Raw genomic sequence first — 24,308 nt, 5'->3', positions numbered from 1 at the left:
AAACTTCTGGAGCCAGAGCCGCCTAGCTTATGCAATTGTAGGAGCTGAGAACGAGAAGCTTAATTGCTTTCTCAGTGCTGACTTCAAGTGGAAAAGGAGTGAGTGCCTGCTGCTCTGCTGCTGCTTTGGTAGACAAAACGTGCATCGAGGTCTCTGGTGACTTCAATGATATGGTGGCTGAGCGCTGACTGCAAACGTACGTAGGGTTTGCACGTTGATTGGGCGGAGGTGATGCAGTGAGCTTTGTGTTCCTGTGCTTAAATTTTGAGATTTCAATGACAAACAACTTCTGTGGAGGCTTTGTCTTAAGAAAAAAAAAAAAAAAAGTTAAATTTTGTTAGGCCATTTCCCTCTTTTGCTTCCTCTCTGCTGCAGGAATAGGAGGAATAACTTTTCATTCCAAAAACAGTTGGCCAACAGTTGACAAGCCAAACAACTAGATCCAGCACTTCTATATGACTGTATTGGGTAGGAAAAGGGTTGGTCTGATGTATTGTTTGGGGTACGAGTGGTTGAGGTGGGACTAGAAATAAGTCCCTCCACTCAGACCTTCTCAGATGGTTCTCCTCCACTCACAGTAAGCCCTGGTTGCCTTCTCACGCTGCAGATATTTAAAGCAGTCAGGTCTTTCTGCCCAGCTCTTCTAACCTTGGGCATAGAGCAGGCTGTCTTCCACAGTTCCCTTCTTTGTATGAGAAGGGAAATGCCTAAAACCCGGTAATGCCCGAGAATCCGTGGGACTGGTGACAAACAAACCCAAATTAATGGCCGTAGCTCAGGATAGCCGCCTCCTCTCTAGAGAGCACTTTTGCAGCTGCAGCAACTGCTTTTACCCCGTACACAAAAGAGAGCAAAGCATCGGCATCATCCTTGGGCTTGGCGTGTTTTGTCTCTGGTGGGATGCTGAAGTCATTTCCTTGCATGCGTGCCACTGGGCAGGTCTGTGTGTCCGCTCCGGAGCAGTCCATGTCCGGCCAGGAGAGCTGCTGTGACAGAGGCTTTCAGGGGAGGTGAGCAGGGGCTTCCTCAGGGGTGATTCTGACTCCTCTTGACTTGAGAAACTACTTCCCATCAACCCAGCGCATGCTCAAAGGACGTGTTTTACCAGCGTGCTCCTATGTCAATATGTAGCACATACGACATGCCTCTTCCCAGTATGGCATATTGGAACTCAGTAGGGCGTAGGATTGTCTTTGAACACCATTAAGTGTTATCTGGACTTGTCCCTTGTCCAAATGCACTGCCCTTTCTCTTGCCATGCAGCTGTGCTGTGTGCTTCTGCAGAAGGGCGACCCTTCCCCTCTAAGCTGCCATGGAAAACCTTGGCTGCTCCAGTGTGGGGAGCCTGGATCTGCTCTCTGATCTGCCATCTATGGAACACTTGGAAGTGACGTGCAGCATACGCTGAGTGTCTCAATGAAAGCCAGAAAGGCTCATTCAGTGGACTTGCATGGATCTAGCTGAAAACGCTGCTGGTGTTTGTGAGGAACATGTCTGTGCCTGGAAGAGGTTGTCTCTTCGGATGATTAACTTTGTCTGGCCTTCAGCTGTGTGCTCTGAACCGAGCGTCGAAGAGAGATCCTTCACGTCTCTTCTCATCTTCTTCTGAAAGTGACAGCACAAATATTAGGATGCCTTAAAAAAAAAAAAAAGAGAGAAATTGATAAATAGCTCCCAGCGTTGCTTTGTAGTAATCAGTACTGGATCATTTTGGAGTGTGTATGGAAACAGGCGTCTGTGTGTAACGAGGGTGGTGGGGAGGGAGGGAGCAAGGGTGGGATGGCAGAGAGATTTGTTGACATAATTGCCGATAGGTCAGCAGAAAAAATACTTCTGTGCTAATTTATTCCAGCTTGTGGTTTTACAAACTGCCATGATGTGAACCTGGGACAGTCAGGTCAACCTTTGCTTGGAGGGCCATGGGCAGGTGGTGGCTGTTTTCTTGGAGCAGTGGAAGTGAATCTTCTCAACGTCTGCAGACAAGATTTTCCAGTGTCAGATGGTGCACATCTTCCTCAGCTCATAGTCTGGAGGCACATTTCTTTCCGGGTGCAGTGTCTCTGCCTTTATTCTTCCCCATTAAGCCTAGTGGTGTGCTGTTTTCTGGCTTCTGGTGGCACGTGGATTCCAGACAGGACAGCAGGGATGTGCTGTTGATTCCAATCCCAACCACACACTTGTACGTTTTGTTATGCGAAGGAGCCCTGTGCTGTACACAGCCTAAAGCACATAGCTGAGAATGGGTGACCGAGGCATAAAGGATGGCCGGAGCTGGTGAGGAAATGCACAGGGCGTGGAGTCCGTGGTGCCAAGAAAGCAGTACAGTGAACAATGCCACACAAAATTCTGGACAGAAAACATGTCTAAAAGTTAAACAGCCTTTTGTGGAGGAAGTGTCACGCAAGCTCCAGGAAAGTCCTTGTGATGGGTTGCACTTTGCCAGGGTGGTGAGGGGGCAGGAAACCAGGTAGGGTTTTCCTTGGGTGGCTCCAGTAGGCACGTAGGGAACCTAGAAGCTGAAGCTGAAGGGACTATACATGTTCACAGCAGTATTTTACATTTAATTTCCACTGAAAGCTGTAGACCTTAAAGTTTGGGAATGGAAATAGTGAAAGGTTAAAATCTGGCCTTTGTATATTCATTTTATTTTGGAACATCTTGAATGCGGGAACTTTCCTGCAGGAATGTGGCTTTGTCATTCATGATCTAATTGAAATGCTAAATACTGACCTCTTTTGTGCTGGGGAAAAATATTTGCTGCTATATGTGGTAACTTCCCATTGCAGGTTAGCCTTGATTTTGTCAGCTTGGCTTGTTGCAAAGGTCAGAAGGTGGTTACTGTCTTCCCTCTGATCAAACGCGTACAGACAAGCATGGAAAAAGTCTCTTCTAGGTTGGGCTGTGGCTATTTGTATAAAAGCATGTGCCAGCCTGGCGTGGGGTTGCTATAGCTCAAATAGGGTTTTGCAGTGAGCTTCCTCCGTGTGTCGGTGCCTGATTTTCCATGTGTCACTTCACTAGCACAGGTGCCTGCTGATCGGTGCACATGGACTCGAAACAGGTCCTCGTTGGACCACAGCTGTATGGTTTTGATTTTCTCGTTTTCATCTCTTACGCAGGGCAAACGGTGAAATGAAATGGTTTGCTTTGCTGTTGTGGGCACAGCAGACGTACATCGTCATAACCGGGATGGATTTGGTAGCTTCCAGCGTCATTGCATGGCGCAGCGGTTTTGCATTACGTTGTCTATGGCTGTGGCTCTGATTTTGTGAATGCTTTTTGCCATTTGGTGCTTCTCTGCGTTACAGATGCTGAAGTTAATCCTTCCGTGTCGTGTGGCAGGGTGGATTTTCATTTTATTTTTATTTTTTAGGCAATGTGCTGAACACATTCCTCCTCCCGGCTAAAATTAAACCTTCTCCCCACCCCAAACAACTCTCCCACCCATGGACTTCTACCACGCAAGGCATGAGAGACATGCAGAGCACACCGTAGGTTGGCGCAGTGTTTCAATTAACCATTGAATGCTTCAGCCTGGTGCATGTCCTAATTAAGCTAGAAGAGATAGCTTGCTCCAAGGTGAATACAAAGCTTGCCCTGACAAGCACTGGGATGCCAACCCCGACATTACTCCGTATCAAAGGAAAAGCTTAACTTTACCCTTATAAATTAGCATAATGTTCAGCGCTGGGACTCTGGGCAAGGGAGGGAAGACCCCAAAACCTGAAGGTTTGATAAAGTGGTGGAGATGAATTCCTTTTGCAAATGGTTAACGGGCCAGCCTGTAAAGGAGAACATTCCCTTATCTCCTTCTCGCCAGCTGGAGCTCCTGCCCGATCCTGCCCGCTGCTTGCTTGCCAGAAGATCACGAGGAAGCTCCAGGAGTGAGATTTTTGGGATAGTCCCTGTACCATCCTCCATACTTGCAGCAGCTGCACGTGGCAGGCATGATGGATGTTGGGGGTTGCAGTCTTGGACACCGCAATATAAGGATATGAAACTAATAGAGAGCATCCCAAGGAGAGCTGTGAAAATGGCAAAGGGTCTGGAGGGCAAGATGTGTGAGGAGTGACTGAGGCCCCTGGGTTTGCTCAGCCCAGAGGAGAGGAAGCAGAGGAACCACCAAAGCTTGGAAGGCTGCACTGGAGACAGCTTGTTGCTCTGCTGTCAGAGTGTACCCATGGTTTTATTGTGTGTGGTGTTGTTGCTCCATGCTATTTTTATGTGATCTGAATAAACGGTTTTAAAGAGCCAAATTGTGACTTCTAAAAGCGTTTGTTGCTTCTTGGCAGATGATGGAGGAAAAATAGACTCTCTGGCATACATTTGATGAACTGCCATAATGGCAGGAGTCTACGCTGGGTGTTTTTGTGCGAGTGTTGTCTAGTTTGTGTTGGAAGCTTGTTCCTTTGTAGCTAGAGCAAAGGGATGAAGCCAGGATATCCAGGTGTCACTTCAGGGTTAAAACATCTTGCAGAGTAACAGGGTTGAAGGGTGCACTCATAGGATGTGACTTCATTCTTACTTCCAAGCCCGGTTTTCAATTAATCAGACATAGCACGAAGCTGGCTGGTTCTCAGGGTGACTGGAAGCAAGCATTGGGCCTGGGTGCAAACTGCAGCAGCCTTGGTCAGCACAGTGGATGCAGGTGCTCACAACCACCTCACATCCTTCATTAGCCAGAGAGTGGCAGTTTCTTGATAGCTGCTTCCTAGAAGCCAGTGCTCAAGGGCTCCGTCTGTGTCTATTATTATTTTTCCTATTTCTGCCTCTAATTGATTTGTGTAATTACCGACGCTGTCAGTCAATGCAGAGAGTTACAGGGCGATGTAAAACATTTCGCTGTGCTGTTTGTATGCGTGAAACTCTGCTAACATACATGGGAGACCAAAAAAAAAGAGGATAGATTAACAGCTGGTCTACTTGGCCATGCAGCAATAAGGTAGGACTTCAATTAAAATAATCACTTGAAAAGGGAAAGTGAATCAGTGTAAGGCAGGTAGCCATAGCTAGCCCAGCTAGCTTGTGTGTGCATCTGGGAGCAGACCATCGCTTCTCCCTTACCACCAAGGGGTGTGTTGATATCCACTACATCATTGTAGTGACACCAGTGTTTTTCTAGTCAAGAATAATGTGGGTGAACTGGACTTGGAAATAATTTTGGAGGTGTACCCATCGGATCTTTGTTTTCCTATGTGATTTTTACTGCAATTTAATCAACAGTGTTGTCACTGCTATCAGTTGGTGCCACGTTTGATACAGACAAATAGGAAACACGCAGCTCAGTGTGTTCTGTATGTTGGGCAAGTAGAAAACAGGAAATATTTGATAAAATGTATAGTGATATGTATACAAATGTTCCACGAGTCAAGATACAAGTAGCATCTGGTTCTTCATCGCCATTGTGGAAGAGGTAAAACTCTAAGTGGGAAGTTGAGTTGATAGTGCTGCACTTACTTTCTTTTTAAAATGTAGATCATTTTAGCCCACAGTGACATCCCTTGACACCCCTTAACTAGCGTGGAAATCTAATTATATTTCTTAAGCAGTGAATGTCCTAGTTCAAAGTGATTACTTGGAGCAGACATAAATAATTAGTCTATATACAGCATTAAATACAGCGCTTACAGGAACGTTTCAGAGGGAGAAGTCTTTAAGCAATCTGTTTTGAGGTTTGAGTTGCATTTAATCCATGGCTTGGGGATTCTGCAGGTAGATCTCAGCTTAATTCAGCTTTTAGAGTAGCAGTTCAGTATGTGTGTGGCACTGGTTGTAAAGAGAGCTGTCCAGGCAAAGAGGTAGAGAAGTTGCTTCAAAGAATACTTGGATGAGGACGAACTTATGTGGTGTCCCTTCCCTCTCCTCTGCTCACTGCTGTAGGGGAAAGCAGCAGACCCTGAGCAGCTCCGTATCTCAGCCCAACACAAGGACATTTCCCACAAGTATTGCCTTATTGCCTTAATTGGGTATTGTGGATATACTGAGGTGTATCTAGCGGAAGGAGCACCTTTGTCCAGTGGTTTATTGATATCACCTACAGAACATCGCGCATACAGTGACAGCCATTTCAGTGCCTTGAAATGACTTTAAATGAGGTAAAAAACAAACAACAGTGTTGGGTAGCATAACATGCAGGATGGTCTCCCCTGGCTGACAGCTCTGGGGACCTGGGTGAGGAAACTCTTTGCAGCTGCTTTTATACAAAGAATGGTGTGACCTGCAGATGGAGGCTTCTGCCAGTATCTTGAGCTTCAGAAAAACAAATATTCACTCAAAATAACATTTAAAAAATAAACTTCCACTTCTTCCTGTTTTTATAGTTTGCTTGTTTCCTCAGTGTCATGGTTTTGTCTCCAGCACTGTAGGTTATTAATCTTCGGAGGATCAGGACCTTCATAGAAGTATTTCCTGTACATGTTTATCTGCCTTTTTAACAAATTAGTATCTACTAGTTCTCTTCTGAATTTTCCTGCAAATAATAGGAAGCTCTCTCTCAATAATAAGGCTTTTTGCTAGAAAAATGTCTAGATGAATCATTGCCAGGGGTTAAAGTACCTTTTGTATGACTGAGTCAATGGCATCCTTTAGGACATCTGCAAGTAGCCCCACATTCCAGAGGTCACTGTCTTTGTGTTGGTTTTGGCAAAGCTTTCTTTCAGCTACGCTTCATTCCTTTGGTTGTGAGTGCATCTGGAAGTCTCCTCTCCAAGTGTCACCTGGAATGCTGGAAAAGGGATGCTGCGATGTCTAAAGCCACGCATTTCCACCCGACCTGTTAGCAGGAAGAAGTGTGCAAGGCAAGTGTTGGCTGTTAGTCAGCAGAGGAGTCCCCATTTTGTACGTCCAGCCATTGTATTCACTTGCTACAATGGGATGCAGGAAATCTTTGAAGCTGCTGCACTGCTAGCTTTGTTACTTGCAGATGAACTCATCTTAGTTTTTAAATTACACGTATTAAGTATGTTTACTTAAATACATTCTTCCTAGAATGAAAGCATGTGGTAGATGAGGACTCAGCTCCCATGTTCTCAACAGAGTCACTGCGGTTCAAGTACAGGCTGAACAGGCTGAAGCAAGGATGTGGTTTTCTTCCTTCCACCCCAGAATCAGTGGTGTGACCATCCTGGGTGACCGCTTGCCTGCTGGGATTGAAATGCAGAGGGATGAGTCGCAGTTCTGAATTAACCATGATGTGCAATGACTTATGGCTGGAGTGGAAATGACCTTGAGGAATGTGGCTGCTTCAAAGCACAGTCGCCCATCCTCAAACCAAGGCTCTTTATTCCTAAATTTTCTCATGTTCCAAGATCTTAGTGAGAATAACTTGAATCCTAAACAAGCAAGTCAGGTGCTCATAATATAGTTGGATAAAACTGCCTTCAGCAAAAAAACAAACAAACAAGAGTTCTTAAATGGTGCATTGAAAGCTGAGCTTGCATCTTCTGGGGTGGCTCGTCGATTTTGTGTCCTTGGTAAGCTGGAATAAAAACCTTAGTTAAATCTGAGTTGAAGAGGGGGAAAAAATGAGTTGTGGTGGAGTCAGATAAACGCTTGTGGTTCCATTATCATCTGCTGCACACACACTGAGTGGCTGTAACACAGCTTGAGAAAACTGAAAAGCGAGTGGGAACTTGGAAAGAAAAAAAATCAGGTTGTGTCTTCATCCTCCCTTCCTTACTTGCATAGTTTACTGGGGGTCAGTGGAGTATTTGCCCAAAGATAAGAGATAAACACCTTTTTATCACAGGTCTTCAACAGGAAGATCATGTTGCTTTTCTCCACTGTTCTCTTGTTTTGTTTTGTTTTGATGTTCTTAAACTTCTGAGGGTTCAGCATGCTTAGAGGTGCAGCTCGTTAAGTGAATAGACTTGCATGAGCTGTTTCTTCTTGTTTCCAGAGCGTGTTATATTTTAGTGCTCTGTAGGGCACTGGTTATCTGGGGTATTCACCACTAAGCCCTGGAGATGGAGGCTGCAGCCCCCAGCTGATACTCACTGCACTCCAAATCCTGAAGCTTCATCATCATCTGCTCTGTTAGAAGACCAGCAGAGTCAGCTTCAGCTATGTCAGGGGACTCCTGAAGACTTATCCAGAACTTCCTTGTGAAAGGAATTAGCATGAAAAGAGGGAGGTGCAGCACGTTGGGCAGCTCAGCCTTACCCCTCAGGATGGCAGAGGGTTACACTGAGGCAGTCTTGCCTGATGTCCTATCCTGCTGTATGTGAGCAAAGTCTTTGTCACCTGTGATGTTTTCTGCTGGCACTCCCCACCACTGCATCTCACAGCATTGAAAGCAGCTGCCCATTGAAACACGCTGTTGGAAGTACTAAGCTGTTACATGGGACCTGAAATGGGGCTGTGCTGAGGACAGCAGTGGAAGGCAAGCACACCACTTGAGGAAATGTTTGTTTCAAGCACGTTCTGCTTTGCAAGGGAAGCAAAGGCAGAAATGTGAACAGGAAAGCCAACTGCAGTGAGAGCAAAGTAGAAGTTAGGAGATGCATGGAGTTGGCTGGAGGAAATCAAAAGAATTGGTGAAAAAACTGCTGGCTGCCCTAGGACTGAAAGCCATCAGAAGGCTTATAGATAGTCAATGACGGACATAGCAGTCTTAAATTAAGAATAAAATAGTTCCTGTGCTGCTAAAAGTCAAGGCAGAATTGTTTCAGACGTCTTCTCCTAAGTCTATAAAACATCAGCTTGCTCTCAGGAGCGCTGAGAGGGGCTGGCTGTTGAGCTCTGCTGCCTGTTCAGCCTGTGAGATGTCAGCCCTGCTACAAGAAAAACATGAATTCAGACACAAATTGTGGACATGAAAAGGATATCGCTCTTGAACTAAGTTTTTTTTTCTTTTTGGGGGATTTGCACTTGAACAGAGGAGGAAGATTCGGGGTTTTACCAGCAAATCTCAAGAAAATTAGAATTTGCAAAAAAAAAAAAAGAGTTGATGTTAGAGTTGTAAACCATGTTGGCCTTTTTCAACCAATCTGAATGGAGAACTTTCTTTGTTTGCACAGCTTGAAGCAGAAATGCAGCCTCTGTGTTGCCATGCCTAAGTAGCATTTCCCTGTTTTATGAATGTGGGTGCAGCGATCCGATGCCGAAGGGATGCCTGCAGTCCTCCAGCTTAAATGCTACAGTCTTCTTGCAGGTTTATTGCAGTAGTTGGGATGCGTTTGCATTAGGAAAGCATCGTGTCTAGTGATACTTAATATTCGTGTGAACTCTATATTGATAAATGTATGAGCAGAGTCAAGCTGTGTCATGGAGCAACTTGATCCAGTGGGTGGCAACCCTACCCACAGCAGGGCGTTGGAACTGAGTGATCTTCAAGGTCCCTTCCGACCCAAGCCATTCTGTGCTCAGAAATGGACGTTTGTGGGCTGTCCATCCCCAGCACATTCCTTGACTGCAATCTGGACGGGTCTGTGAGACTTCAGTGTTTCTTATACATATGGGATTTGCCACGCTGCAGCTGGAAGAAGCCCTTTTTGGCTGCTCTTTCAGTGGCGTCTCTTTCTGCTGCATTTTTGTTTCCTCTTCTCTCCAGCACGAGTTGGATGAAGGCTGGATTTAAAACAGTGCTGTAGACAGCAAGGGTGGTGTGAATGAACTGGGTCTGTCTGAAGTGCTAGACAAAGAAAAGAAAGCTACACTGAACGTGTTTATCAAGTCTTGGTTTTGCTGGTTTGTTTGTTTGTTTTAAGCTTCAGAAATGGAGAAAAACAGCCTCCTTTGTGCCTCGCACAGTGCAGCTTCTTGCTGGGTTCGTGAGTTGCTGGGGTCTGGTCCTGTGTGCTGTGCTGACCCCGTGCTGCTGCAGGTCAGCCTGTTAGGACTGGCTCCAGCAGGCCGAGAGGATTTCATCCTCTGAATTGCAGTTTCTGTAGCGGCTCCTCTCGCTCCGAGCATCGTCTCGGCTCTTTGAACTGTGCTCACAGTTGGCCCGGAGGCAGCAGGAAACAGATCTGCAGCCTCGTTGGCTCTCTGCTTGCGATGTTTGCTAACAGCAGAAGCCTGCAGCAGCGTGCATCCTGCTCGAAACTGGGGACAGTGTTCCCGTATCACAGCAGTTGCTCACCGGTCCAAGCCAGGAAATGCACAGAAGCACTGGAGGATGTTTCACTGTAGCACTGAGCACCAGGCGTGCTGAGGTGGTCTTGGAGAGCATGGAATTCAAGGGAAAAGGAAGAAGAAAAAAAAGTGCACCATCACTGACACGCTTGGATCCAAGGCTTGTTAGCTCAGCCTTAAGTATAATGAATCCTTGCAAAATTAAGAAGCCAGACAGTGATTCAGATAATGCTTACAAACATCTTGTGACTTGGTACTGGCTCCCTTTTGGAGAAGGCTCTTGGGAACTGAGCTCAAAGTGAACTGAATTAGGTGCTGCTGCTTCTTGCCTGCTGCACTCGCTTTGTGCAGAGGGAATGCCAGGTCACAGTGTTGGTTGCAGCCACGAGTTGAGCATGCTGTCTTGATGATAACAGGGAGCTTTCCCATGCGTTGTATTCCCACAGTGTTTCTCCCACCTTACCCCTGATCCATGCACAACATGCAAGTGACTTTGCAGAGAAAACCCAAGTCGTGGCTTGACCCCATGCTGCACTGTGAGTTTTTAGGAGGACCTCTTAAAAAAAAAAAAGAAGTAGGAAGGCAAGAAAATGGGCAAATACCACAGGGATGTCAGTACTTAGGCTGCTGTTTCAAAAACATGATTACAACATGGTTTATTCAAAGATAATTTTGTCTTACACTGGGAGGCTAATTTCATCTTCCCTCGTCCCTCGAGAGAAAAACTTTAGAAACTGGGCTTGCAGCAAAATGGGTAAGGCATCTTTGTTTAATTCTTTTTCTGGCTGACTCGCTTTGAGCTCATATGCTGAATTCTGGCTGGAGGCAGCTGAGGACAAAGCTGGTGTTTGCTGCATGGAGCATCTGAGGGTAACAGCAGCGCTGCTCCAGAGCTGGGAGAGGGGCACAGCGAGTTCATAGAGTCATAGAATGGTTTGGGTAGGAAGATCACCTAGTTCCAGTCCCCCTGGAACGAGCAAGGTTTCCAGCCTTGCTAGGAAAGGAAATGCTAGGTCAGGCTGCCCAGGGCACCATCCAACAGCTCTGCATCCTTCTTGTGCTGGGGTTAGGATAGCTTAGTTCCCAATTTTGCCTATGCAGCTTGGATTGAGGGGATTCTTGAGCAGTGTTTCTTGCTGTAAAGCACAGAGAGAAATCAAGGATGACTGCGAAACTTGGGGGGCACTGTGTGGGCTCCCCAAAAGATTCCACGGGGCTGGTCCCAGCCTGTTGAAGAAGCTTTTGGAGTATAAAGTGTGGGTAGGGTGACACCTACACTCGACCTTGACCCGCTTGCCGTTCTGGAGGCATCAGTGACGTTGCCCCAGGGTCTGGCGTGACTTGTGACAGCCCCGGCTGCTCTTATTGCTTTATGACAGCCATATCGCCATTGTTTGATTGATTTATTTTTGATTATTATTATATCTTGTAGCCTATCACCGGGGTGGGGAAGCGGGGATCTTTGGCCGGTCAGCACGCTGCGAGCAGGAGGACGTTGCCAGTGAGTAATGGTGCAGAGGGAGCGTAGGGCGAGGGATGGCTGGGGGATGAATCAGCCGGCACGGCCCTGCACAGCTGTCCGGGAGGCAGAGAGCGAGGAGGCTGAATCATGCAGGGGAAGCCGCCTGGCAGCCTCCAGCTGGGCTCCACAGCAATGGTGAAATGCAGCGACCCGGGGGCAAGATGTAGAGGAAATGGCATCCCCCGGCAGGTCTGTGTGTTCTCTTGTGACACCTCGTTGCTTTTTCGAATCTTATTTCTTCCTCCTCCTCCTCCTCCTCCTCCTCCCATCTGCCTCCTGAATCGTTTCTGGATCAGAGTGTGGTTTGTCGGTGGATGTGTACAGCTCCTATGGAGTGCAGGCTTTCTTCTATGGATCTGTATCGTTTTTGCAGGTTAATGCACATCAGTGATTGAGAAGGAAATGGATACTGCTAGGGAAGCCACTTCCCTTGCTTGCTGCCTCTTTCCTTGGATGTTTATTGGGGGTTGGAGGGGACTAAAAAGAGGTGCAAGGCAAGCTGGGTGTGCATGCTTGTAGTTAAGCTTATGGCAGAAAGCTTAGAGGCAGGAGTGGGACTGACATCTTCCACGGTCTGATAGTGACAGGGCAAGGGGGAATAGCTTTGAACTAAACCAGAGGAGATTTAGGTTAAATGTCAGAAAAACATTCTTTACTCAGGTTGGTGGGGCCCTGGCACTGCTGCCCGGAGCTGTGGGTGCCCCATCCCTGGAGGTGCCCAAGGCTGGGTTGGATGGGCAGCCTGAGCTGGTGGGGACAGCTCTGCCTACAGGATAGACTTTGTGCTGGATGGGCTTTAAGGTCCCCTGTAACCTAAGTCATTCTGTGATTGATTCTACGATTGATGGATTCCATGATAAACAATGGCTTTTTGTTAATGTATTTACATAGCGAGAGGTAAAAAAAATAGCTTCAGATTTAAAAGACACATCCTTCTTACCCCTCACACATGCTTTTTGTGCCACTCACACGTGGCAGCGCTGGGGCCGGTATCACTTAATGTGTGAAACATGCTGGCATGAGGAGGAGCAGGGTGCCACATTTGGCATCACCACTGCTGGCACAGCAGGCTGAGATGTGACAGAGGAGCAGGGTGACATGGAGGTGGTGTGGTCTTGTGGACCAATAGATTGGTCGGTGATATTGCTGTGGGGCTTTAGGGGAGCAGTATCAAAACCCTAGTCTCATTTTATAGAATAGTGTGCTAAAACGTAGGCGGAATACAGTTGCTGCACTTGTTAGTTTTATTTGTTGTATTTACCAAACATCATTCGTTGCCTCATGGAGGGTAGTTGTAATTGTGAATGATCAGTATGTATGAGAGAAAAATCAAGATAGAAATTGATTGTGGCTTAAAAAAAAATCATTTCAGGATACAGATCTCCTGCAACTACCTGTTTGGCTGGCCAGCCTCCTGTGTGCTTTTTGCTTATCTTGCATGTGGTATAAAACAAATACCATCTGTCATGCAATAACTTCCTTTCTCATTACGGTAAATGATGATACTAATTAGCTTTGCTTGGAATCTGTTAATATTTTGTACCCTGCATGAAAGTAGTAGGACTTGGGTGTGCAGCTTTTGTGCGTGCTGCACGCCTGTTCAGTGTGCCACAGGGTAAATTATTCCAGTGGGTTACTTTAACAAAGTGATTTTTCTTGTCTTTCTCTCCCTTACAACTTTCCAAGAGCTACTGCCATGGGCGGCTGTAATGACTGACTGATCCTTTGTATGATTTTGAAGGGAAATTTGCAATCACTGGCAAACCCGCTGCCCTACAAAGCCGAGGGTTGATCAGTAATCCATTGGGAAAGAGAGCTGTGGGGATTTGGAGAAGGTTTCCCCCAGCTCAGGAGCGCTATTCTCTTGTTGGAAAGTTTCACCACCAAGACAAAGGCCCGCATGTGAGGTTTTGGAGCCCTTTGGAGCCAAGGGCCAGGTCTCGGTTTGCAGGGGTCCGGGTCCCCACAAGCAGGATGGAGCTGTTTCTCCTAAGCTAAATGAAATCCCACGTCAGTGCTGAACAAGGGTCGCAGTGAAAGGGCTGCTTTGTTGGCTGCTGCCTTGTTGCTGGAGGGAAGCACGGAGGTGGGTGGCTGGGGGTGTTGCAGGTGTCTTGGTTTTCCAAAGTCCTTTTCCCTCTGAAGACAAACAAACAAAACTGCTGTTAGTCTTTACTAGGAAGGTTTTTATGAGCTTCTGAGCTGTGCTGCAGGGCTGGAAGCAAACTGGGGCCTCAGCCCAAATGCAGCCAGTCTTTATTCTGCCTCTATGGAGACCCAGAAAGGCAGTAAAGAACAAGAAATCAAATCAAAAGGTACCCTCAGCACTGAATAAAGTCACGTAATACTAAGAGTGCTTAATGGGACGTGCACATAGCACTGTGTGTGTCATGTAACTTCTCTGAGCTGGCTGGCAGTGGTTTCCAAATCCTGTTTCCTTTAGGGCAGGATTTTTCCCCTCCTCCTCCTGCCTTGCTGCCTGCAGCACAGGGCACTGCTGTGGCTAGTGATATGCCACAGTTAATGTGATCCTTTCTCCTCTTTTTTTCTTTCCTTTTTTCTTTTCCTGAAATGGTGGATCGGCATACAAGCCAAGCGTGCTGCAGAGCTGGGTTCAGCAGCTTTGCTGTAGGTGTGAGTTGTCATAGCGCATGGTGTTGGAGAACAGCCCTACTGCTTTCAGAGGGAAGCTGAATGGCAGTATTAAATCCCAGTGAAGTCTTCTCGTCCTGTTTAGAGAGAGAAATGTCCTGGAGGAGAGACTGTGAGCTTAATAGTACTGTAAGGTAAAGTGCTGCAGGACATGCGTGCTGCAAGACTGGGCAAGCAGCTCTGCAGAGAGGCGTGCTGAGATCAGTTCGATTCATCTCCTATTCTTAATTTTGAGATGGAAACAAAAATTTCTCAGAGCAACTTTTTATTCTGTCAGCACTGGATTTGAACGTCAGGATACAGGAGATCAGCGGTGCTGCAGTCCTGGTGTGATGCAGTGAGGAGCACAAGAACAGCTTTCTGGGTGCACACTGTCAAATCCTGTCCTGGTGAGATGGACAACCTTGTACTGAAATAGGGGAGGTTTTCCATGGCTTTTTTGCAGGTTCCACTTTAACATTGGATTTGGTCAAAATGGCACAGACGGCGTTTTTTCTTGCTGCTATTTTAATGAAAAAGTGTCAGACCTGCAGGTAAATGGTATTGAAATATCAAACTTTATTTTGCTGTAGCTCTGTGTGCTGAAAATGCTTTTTTTTTTTTTCTGGCAAAGAGTTGTGGTTTTGAGAGGAAAATACCAGTTGTAATCTGCAGCTATTTCATCCTTGCTAGAAGGTTCAAGAACCAGGCAAGCTTTAGATCAAGGAGGCTGGGCTCCAGAAATGATGGTTTGTCGTGGTGAGATAGGTACTGCCCTATCTGCATGAGAACTGGGGAGAATGTGGAAGTGTTAAAGACAAGAGTTTGAATTTTGAAACCCATTCAGTGCTTGTTTGGTGGAAGAGAGCTCAATGCTGCTGCTGCTTGCTGCCTGCTGGTGTCTATCCAGCAGTAGGGCCATACCTGAACTCTCTGGTGGGATGTCTGCAGGTGGTGATGAAAGGATGGAGGAGGGTAGGGACCGTGATGGTGACTTTGTGACTACGTGATCTGCTGTAGGAGCATGAATGGGAACTAAGAATGAAGGCAGTGAGTGAGGAAAACAAGTATCAGGTTGGACCTTCAAGGTGTGGTGGATACCTGTCCGCCTGAGACATGAAGATCTCCTGGCTTTGTGAGCTGGAAGGTCAAGAGGGAAGAAGGTACTGAGGAAACTTACGGAGTCATTGGCATGGTATTTGAGAGATGATTTTCCTCAAATACATCCTAAAATCCTGTGGCAATGAGATCCAATGAGTAATTAAGTTTTTCTCCTCATCAGTGTAGGTGTTCCTTCAACTTGGTTGACTTCCTTTGTTCAAGTGCAGTGGCCAAGGGCACCAACTCATGCTGCCATCCCAGTGGTAGGACAGTCATGTCTCAAGTTTATTGGGCAAGGTGCTGATGGGTTGATGGTTGGACTTGATGATATTGGAGGTCTTCTCCAACCTTTATAGTTCTGTGGAAGTTAGTGAGTTCATGCTCTGCTTGACTAGCCTTGCTAGAGAAGAATTGTCACCCTCTGAAAGAATACGCTATTAAATTACAGCAGGTGTTTGGAAGTGCTTGTAGGAGAAGGCTAGGCCCAGACATCTTATTCTTCCATCCTCATACCTGACGGGTGCAGTTTCCCACCCAGCAGACAAAGGAGTTACTCTCTACTGGGTCAAAGCCAGGTGCTTAACGAGGCTCAGGGCTCTTTCCCCATTGGCCTCGCTGCAGTGTGGTTGCTTAAGTACTGCAGCCTTCAATAGACAGTGCTGGCTGCACTGCACCATGCAGTTCTGGCATGCTGCAGGAAAGCACTGCTATTCCCTGTCACTGTGGTCAGTCTCTTGGACGCACAAATGCCTTGTAAAAGCTGGCCTATAGATAAAGCAGCTGTGCTTCAGTTATCCCAAAAATAATCATTCAGACACTTCATGTTTAGGAGAATTCTCCATATCCTTCAGAACATCAATTACACAATTCTTTAAAAATATATTTTTCTACATACATATGCACGCCCACAAGCTATAATTTTTAAAGGGTTCCCCTTCCCTTCCAATAAAAGCAGCACGTGGCCTGCTGCACTACCTTTCCTCCCTGGGTTCATTATGGTTTTTGTTCTGGGTGGGGCCATCCAACAACCTGAGACAGCCCCAGCAGCAGCTGGCTGGCTGCCATGCAGCTGGGTGATCTGCAGATGCTTTCCTCTGCAACTCTGAACGCTGCTGAAGACAAATCTGTAGGGTTAAGATAGCAAAGGACTCCATTTAAGAGCATAATTAAGAATAGTTTGCCTGAAAGGCGTAGCGTGCAGGCCATAAACCAGACAGTTATAACCATCTTAAAGTTTAGAAGCCAATAAAGTGAGGTGAACTAAGGCTAGTGCTGGATTCTCAGCTGTTTTGCTTCTAACTATGTGAAAGACGTGCATTATCTAACCCTAGTGATAGTATCTCATTAAAAGAAACAAGCCAAATATTTTCACCCACCTTGTTGCTGCACATTCTGGAATAGCTGAATTGCCTGGCTGCCATCAAAAAGTGCATGGGGCAGGCTGCAGCCTGATTGCTTCTCTTCGTGGTGCTCCAAGCCAATAAGGTGCCCCTGGGGTCTGCAGGCTGATCCTGAGCTTGGGAGAGGTGGATGGCTTGCAAGTAGTCAGAGCTTTGGTGTGTTCTTATAAAGTTAAATCACAGGGAAAATAAACAGCTTCTTTGCAAAGGAAGCAAGGTCCATATATGGACCTGAAATATATGAATACATCCCAAACATTTATCAACACTAGTATGAAGGAAAGGAGTGTTGCCTATTCTAGGCTTATGGATGGAAACTGGAGACAAGATTCTGGATGGAGTGAAGCCTTGAAAATTCACTGTGCACCTTCTGAGTCCTGATCTAGTGACTGCACCACGCTGTCAAGCCCTAACCTTCACTTTTCCTTTCTTTCTTATATTTTCCTAACTCCCTTGGCATTGATCACGCACTGGGAATGTGTGTCTGTGGCTGGAGCCCCATAAAAGTGGGTCCAAGCTCCCAGGGTAGTGCAACGTCACCAATAACTTGATCACGTAGGAAAGTGTGCCAAGCAATTATATGAATGGAGCCAGAGCTGCACCCTGCCTACCTTGCCAAAGGCGAACCCTTCTGCAGGACAAGGTCCTTTTCTAATAGGGGGGCAGAGGTCTTGCTGTGATAGGGGATGGAAACTAGCCTTCCTTGCTTGATAGGAAGTGGCTCCTCAAACTGGGACAATGGTATATATGGTGCTTTGGGTATCTGGGGGTAACAGACTGCATGTAATGAGGAAAGGAGTTGAATTCTAGTATTCTTCTGATAAATCTTGTTCCTCCAAGTTCATTTTCTACCATGGAAAACAAGCGATGATTCTGCAGTGTCAGTATGTCCACTTTCTGTTAAAACAAACTTGCTCTGTTTGGGTCAAAAGAACCGCTCTTCTACCTTTTTTCCCACCCCTGACCCCCAGTCTATGGCCTTCTGTCGTCGTGAGGATGTTTTGGCCATAGGCAAAGCCTGGTCCAAAACCTCTCCTTAGTGATTCCCAAAAGCCTGAACTGGGTTCAGGGGGAATCACTGGCTGAGCATGCCAGGAGCAGCCGAGCCACACTGACTTTCAGAAGATGCCTCTCAAAACATGAATTTTTCATTTGAATTAACAGAATACCTATTGTGTCCCCTAATTGGTGTCATATCTGGCCATGCAGGCGTTGAGCACATGGATAAAATTGGTGGTCCTCATGGCTGAGGTTGTCAAAGAGCCGTAGGCTGTGAGATCAGCCTGGATGGGAAAATGAAAAGCTGATGGCTCAGTGCCCCACCACAACGTGGTTGTAACAAGCAGCATTTAGGTCAGAGCACCTAAGCTATACACACAGGTATCCACCGGTATGCAAAAATAACTGTGAGCATAGAGAAGCCACTGAGAAGTGCAAATGGAAGTGCAAATAATTGGTGGAAATTACAAAGTACTAAGTAGCTCCTGATTTCTTGATTTTTTTTTTCCTTTAAATGGATGATTTCTGCAGCAAAGTAACTGAAGAGAGCATTCCTTCTGGGACAGCCAGAGGCTCCCATAGGCGTAGTAAATGACACAGAAAGCTGCATTGCAGGTGGCAGTTTTCAAGCCTGGTTGGAGGAGCAGCGGTTTGTCTGGATGGCTTTTGCAGGAGGATGGGAAGGACGGTTCTATCTAAAGCCTTTTACCTCAGAAGAAAGCGTGAAATTTAATGGGACTTCTCCAGAAGTCCGAGGAATCAATGTGAAAACAAGACCAAAAACTGAGCCTTGGAAGACAGGAGATGGTTGAGGCAGAAAGGCATGGTTGGTTTTCTTTGTTCTTTATCTGTATAGACCATATGGGAAGGGTACACAAAAGAAGAGAACACAAGTTATCCTGGATGGAACAGCTCAGTTTTTACATTGTGGGAAATCAGCTGGAGTATTTTGCTCAATTCTGAGCATCAGGAAGCCAAGGGATTAAAGTTGCCATGGATGAAGCCTAGGAAATACAAAGGTAACTGGATACCTCTGTAGGCATGCTTGCCTCATTTTGCGTACCAGAACACTGTGTTGAGGACTCAGATCAAAAATATTGTTAAAAACTTTGTTTCTTGGTTCTGGGAGTGCACGGCACATGCCAACTGCAGTGCAGGTGGCATATCTGAGTGTGCTGAAAAGCTTTCTATGAGACTGCTCAAAGTCCTCAGAGCAATAGAGATAAAACTTAAGTGTGTGTGTGCTGTGCTGAGAGGTTAGTAGCCTTGGTTGTGTGGGTACAGCAAGAAGGAAGGAGAATCTACAAAATAAAATGGGCAAGGGGGGAACTTCACGGTGTTTTTTTCCAGATTGGCCCTGCTGCAGGAGGTTGGCCCCAGGCGTGTCCCCTTGCATCTGTCGTCCAAATGGGTGCAGGTTGAGCTTTTTCCTCCCAATGAGCACCCCTGGGGACCTGGAGGCGGATGTAGATGTCCTCATGGTTAGAGACTCTTTGTGACCTTTCATGACGAGCAGTTTCTTCCAGAATTTTTTTGTTGTGAGCTTATGATGTACTGCCTTTGAAAGCCCCTCAAGGAGCTGGCGGAGGTTTTTTTAAGAGCATGGTGTGGTTCTCATGGTCCTGATGCCCTGAGCTGAGGTGATTCCTGTTTCCTTCCATCTGAGGTACCAGCTGGAGTCACAGTTGTGTTTTTACTGTAAGGCTGTCATGTTTATAGGGGAATTTCTCAGGGCTATCTTCCAGGCTCCGTTTGCCTCCCTTGAGTTCCTGGGTTATGTGAGCTCCATGGTTTTTCAACCGCTGTGAAGGCCAATTCCCTTACACGTACCATGTAGGTGTTAGCCTTGGGGCTCCACTTGGCTCGTCCTGCTCTCCTCGTCCTGCTCTCCTCGTCCCCATCTCTAATGGCATACCACAGGTTGTTTGATGTCTGTGTTGACATTGGGAAACTCAGTGGAGCCGTTCCTTGTCGTTTGGTGGGTCTCTTCACTACGGGGGTCTTGAGCACTCAAGACCACACATTGCAGAGGTGGATTTCCATCTTGGCCACGAACTCTGCAAATGCACTGCCATTGGATCGGTGCTGCCTAAATACCGCCCTCAAGAAAAACACCCTGATGAGAATGTGTGATGCTCACAAAAGGTTCTGTTTTGTTTTGTTGCCATTGCAGTGACAGCTATATTGTGCGAGTCAAAGCTGTGGTTATGACCCGAGATGACTCCAGTGGGGGATGGCTGCCGCAAGAAGGAGGCGGCCTCAGTAGAGTTGGCGTCTGCAAGGTCACGTACCCAGAGGGCAATGGAAGAAGTGGATTTCTAATCCATGGTGAAAGGCAGAAAGACAAACTGGTAATAGAACCTAATTCAACTTTTGTCTGTTCTTATAATGAGAATTATCCCGTATCTGATGCTATTGTGTTCTTGTGCAAGATTTAAAAAATAAAAATAAAAAAGGCATGTACAGATAGAGCCAGATTGTACGGAGCAATCCCATCCTCATCTAGAAGGCTGTTGAGTTGCCATCTCTCACTGTCCGGCCGTCAAGTTGCCACGAGCAGGTAAATTTTCGACATCCGTGTGCAAAGAACCCCCCTCTGATCCCTTGAGAAAGGGCCTGTGTTCTTCTCACATCTAGCAGGGCTGTGTGAGAAGTGAATTGAAGTGTAAAGAATCCATGAAGCCAGTCACATTGCACTGAGTAATGCAGCGCAAGACTTTAAAAATGGCAATGAATTATTTATGCTGCGTGCTGCTCAAGGTTCGAACAAGCAGGGTGAGAATATGAAGACAAGTTGTCTCTTATGAATTGACGCACTCGGTTTCTTCTGGTAGCTGTTTATCTGAGGGATAAAAAAAAAAAAAAAAAAGACACTTTTCTTTCCCGTACAAAGCAAATTAATAAAGCCTCTTCCTTATTTGCAGAGTCTGGTTTAGCTGTTGTATTTTGTTACCGCATTTTTATATATTCGATTCTTCTGAAATCCACTCTGATGAAGAGATGGGCTGGCTTAAAAATAGGCTCCCCACACAGGCTCAGGAAGCTGAGTGCTTGGGAAAAAGTATATATATATCACTTGAGATGGAAATGGCCTTGCTTTCAGAAGTTCTGGTGTTTTAAAGCTGTTTAAAGTGCAGCTCATCTTTTGCGTTACTGTTTTGCTTAGGATGCTTTTTTTTTTTACATTATTTTCAAGCAATGCTTATGGTTTGGGGGAAGCAGGGTAAGACTTAAAAGGTGTTTCGGTTCTCCTTGAGCATCACCCTAGAAATGATTGTTGGCACAGCAGCGTGGCTGGGCATGAGGGAGGAAAGAGAAGTGGGGGAGTGTAATAGCACCTCCTAAATCTGCCCCAGCAAAAAGTACCTACTCAGAGCCCAATGAAAAGATGAATGTGTGATGCTTATGAGAACAATTAAAGGATCTGGTGTTTATTAGTCATAATTTAGTAGGGAAGGATGTGCTTTCTACCAGCATAGCGCGAATCATGACTTGGCTTGCTTTTGGGGAGAGGAACATCCTGGCTGAGGCAGAAGTGGTGACATCTGTGTCCTTGGTATGGGAAAAGTGACTTTGCTCCTCTCCTTCTCCCAGGTGGTGCTAGAGTGCTTCGTGAAGAAGGACCTGGTGTACACCAAGGCGAACCCGACCTTCCACCACTGGAAAGTGGACAACAGGAAGTTCGGGCTCACTTTTCAAAGCCCTGCCGATGCTCGAGCCTTTGACAGAGGCGTGAGGAAAGCCATCGAGGACCTCATTGAAGGTACCAAGGCGTGTGGATACTTGAAGTGTGTTCAAAGCAAGGAGATGGGAAGATGTCGGGGTTGAATATCAGTCCTTGGGCTTGGAAGTCGATCCGGCGCTTCCAAGCGTGCCAGGCAAGCTCACTTCAGAGAGCTGTGTCTCTTCATCCCTTAAGGAGAAAAGGGATTTAAGCCTAAGAATTCTTTCATCCTGTCTGGCCTGGTCTGCCAGGATCTCACCCGTTAGTTGTTGTGTGGTTATGACTGCTTTTTTGATAGGCTGTGCTTTCGTGTTAGGGACAACAACAGCAGCCCAGGCTCGCCTTTATGTGTAGCTGAATCCACTTACACTGAGTCTTTGTTAAATCAGCAGAGGATGAATTCCTGCACGAAGCTGAATTAAAACTTTGTTTTGTTTTTGCAGTAATTACTTTTGTCTGTGTCCGCTCGGCTGAATGGCTGTGCTTGAAGACTTTGTTGTGTTTGGGGTTTTATTTTTTTCATTCTTTAAGAATGCATTTGAATTGCCCATGCTTTGAAGAGGTCATAAATTCTTCCTCTTCACATCTCGCTGCAATCAGTCATAATACAGCAGTAGCCCAATACTACTTGATTTTATTTACATGAAAATTGATTCTCTGATTTTTAGCCATCCCACTTCATGCAGGGGCTCAGTGCCCTGTCCTTGCTTTACCACGTAAGTGATAGGTACGGAGTGGGAATTAATCCTCCGTGGCTCTTTCCTGCTTTGAGGAAGGATCTTCTCAACTACTGGTCATTCGCTTTTTCCTGTTTGTTTGTTGACCTGAACAAATCATGGCTGACCCTCTGCTTTCTTCCTGCTTGCTAAAACCGGGAAGCATTTTGATTCACAAAAGTGACATTTTGTAGAGATGACACATGGCCAAGCGATGTTTAAAGATTTTAGCTCAATTGTATCTAGTAGTATTTTGGAGATGCACTCAGTACATGGCAATTCCTATTTTCTTTTTGATCCATTTTACAGTGGAAGTATTTAAAACCAAATTCCTCTGCATCTCAGATACTTCAAAATCAGCAACTCTATATTTATCACATTAACAGCACAGACTGATCCTCATGAATGTGCTCCTACTTAACTTCCAAATAAGGCTTTCTGAATGAAAAACAATCACTGGCACGTGCCAGTGCACTGACACAGTGTCAGGCCTTGGCTTTCATTTGCTGCTCATTTTTTTGTTTGCTTCATCAAATTCAGCAGGTAATATTAAGCAGGGCAAACTGTGCATCTGAACCTTCACTTCATGAAATCACTGCTCTATCCAGTAGGTTATTTCGTGTTGCTTTGAAAGTCTGTAAGTTTTGTGCACAAGTACAGTAATCCTGGACAGCTTTGTAGAGAAAATCTAGATTTTTTTAGAATTATTTTAAAGCTAATGTAGCAAACTGCTTGAATGTTTTCACATTACGTAGTGTTTTAAGTGGGCTTTCACACTTAGCTCTGCACATCTTCATGGTTACGCAACTGAATGCAGCCAAGGCTGGTACAGTTTAGCATTATATAAAGTACATTATTTAGGAAAAGTTTCCAGAATGAAGGTGCTACAAAGCGTTTAGCTGTTCTAGTTAGGGATGGGACTTGGCTGCAACCCAGTACAATGAAGCATCTCAATGAGGGGGCACCCATGGGGTGAGAGGAGAGATCATGGGCCAGAGATGTAGGATACAGTTTCCCACTTTTTGAGGCAGTTGCCGGTATTTTCAGTCTTTTTTTTTATTATTTTCAGACTTTTTTTATGGCCTTATGAATTTCAGTTCCTTTCAGATACATTGCTTACATGGGGAAAGATGATTCTCTGATGAATAGCTGATAGCAGAGATGTTTACTGTAGTTAACAACTTGCTAGTTTACAAGAAAAAAAAGAAATCAAAAACTTCCTTTTCAAAATGAGGTTTGTTTTTCAATAAAAAGTAATTTTTCTGCCCCAATTTTAGGGCATTGTTGGGGAATAACTCCTGATAGGTTTCTTGGCAGCTGAGGGTCTGGCCCTAAGCACCGGTCGGCCCATAGCTTTACCATTCTTCAGAAATGACAGCCTTCTGCAACTGGAAATGCTGACTGCTATTTTTAGCAGAGTTAATTAGCATTGGCAGCCGTGTAGTTACATGACAAAAAACACTTTCAGATTTTACCTTTCCAACCCAGCTAACAACAGGTGGTTTTTCTTCCTAAAAAAGCCACTTTTTACATCTATCCAACAAATGAAGTTGGTAGCCCCCAAGCATTCACCAGCCTGGTAATAATAACAGTTGGAAAAGTTGCATGGAAGTGTCATATTTTTAAAAAACTGTTTGTTTCTAGGGTCTACTACTTCCTCTTCTACGCTTCACAATGAGGCTGAGGTCGGCGATGATGATGTCTTCACAGTAAGTGCATCTCCCTTCAGGTCATTCTCCTTTGTGATCTGGTTTTACAGTCAGGTTGGAAAGGTTTAAGGGTTTTTTGTTGGCGTTTTATTACCTGGGTTTGGCTTCCGGCTCTAATTACGTTTGTTCAGTGGGTGTGTTGTATTTGATGGAAGCATAAACCCTGCACAAGGTAAACTTTTGCAGGAGCGTTGGGTTTCTCTTGGTCTCCCATCGCCACGTGAAAAGCATGACAGAGCAGATGTTGTCAGGGCTGGAAGTGAGCAAATAATGCCCCTCCAGTTTAATATGCCTTGGTCTGAGTGGTTCTTCTCCGTGCATAAGTACAGTAGGTAGCTGCTGCTTAGGTGTGCAGTCAAGGAAGTGAAGTTCTGAAAAATTACCTTTATTATTGGGAACAAAAGTCAACCTTGAAGGCGTTCTGTGCGTACG

General features: G+C 45.8%; 1 protein-coding gene across 3 annotated transcripts in view; it reads left to right on the top strand.

The window, feature by feature from the left end:
- SPRED2 (sprouty related EVH1 domain containing 2) overlaps nt 1–24,308 on the top strand; it is a 51,726-nt gene that overhangs the window by 8,641 nt on the left and 18,777 nt on the right. The window contains exons 2-5 of one of the 3 annotated variants that reach the window (XM_046939645.1): nt 3,821–11,575; nt 19,901–20,078; nt 21,322–21,490; nt 23,812–23,876. In XM_046939645.1, coding sequence (XP_046795601.1) covers nt 19,935–20,078; nt 21,322–21,490; nt 23,812–23,876 — 378 coding nt within the window. In that variant the 5' untranslated portion in view covers nt 3,821–11,575; nt 19,901–19,934. Of the gene's footprint in view, nt 1–3,820; nt 11,576–11,645; nt 11,786–19,900; nt 20,079–21,321; nt 21,491–23,811; nt 23,877–24,308 lie in introns of those variants that run through there. The other 2 variants (XM_419341.8, XM_015278089.4) reach the window with 2 other exon arrangements.

The sequence above is a fragment of the Gallus gallus genome, chromosome 3 (assembly GCF_016699485.2).
Source record: "Gallus gallus isolate bGalGal1 chromosome 3, bGalGal1.mat.broiler.GRCg7b, whole genome shotgun sequence".
Lineage (NCBI taxonomy): Eukaryota > Metazoa > Chordata > Aves > Galliformes > Phasianidae > Gallus > Gallus gallus.
Note: the sequence above shows the minus strand (reverse complement) of the source record. Positions and strands in the feature narration are given on the sequence as shown.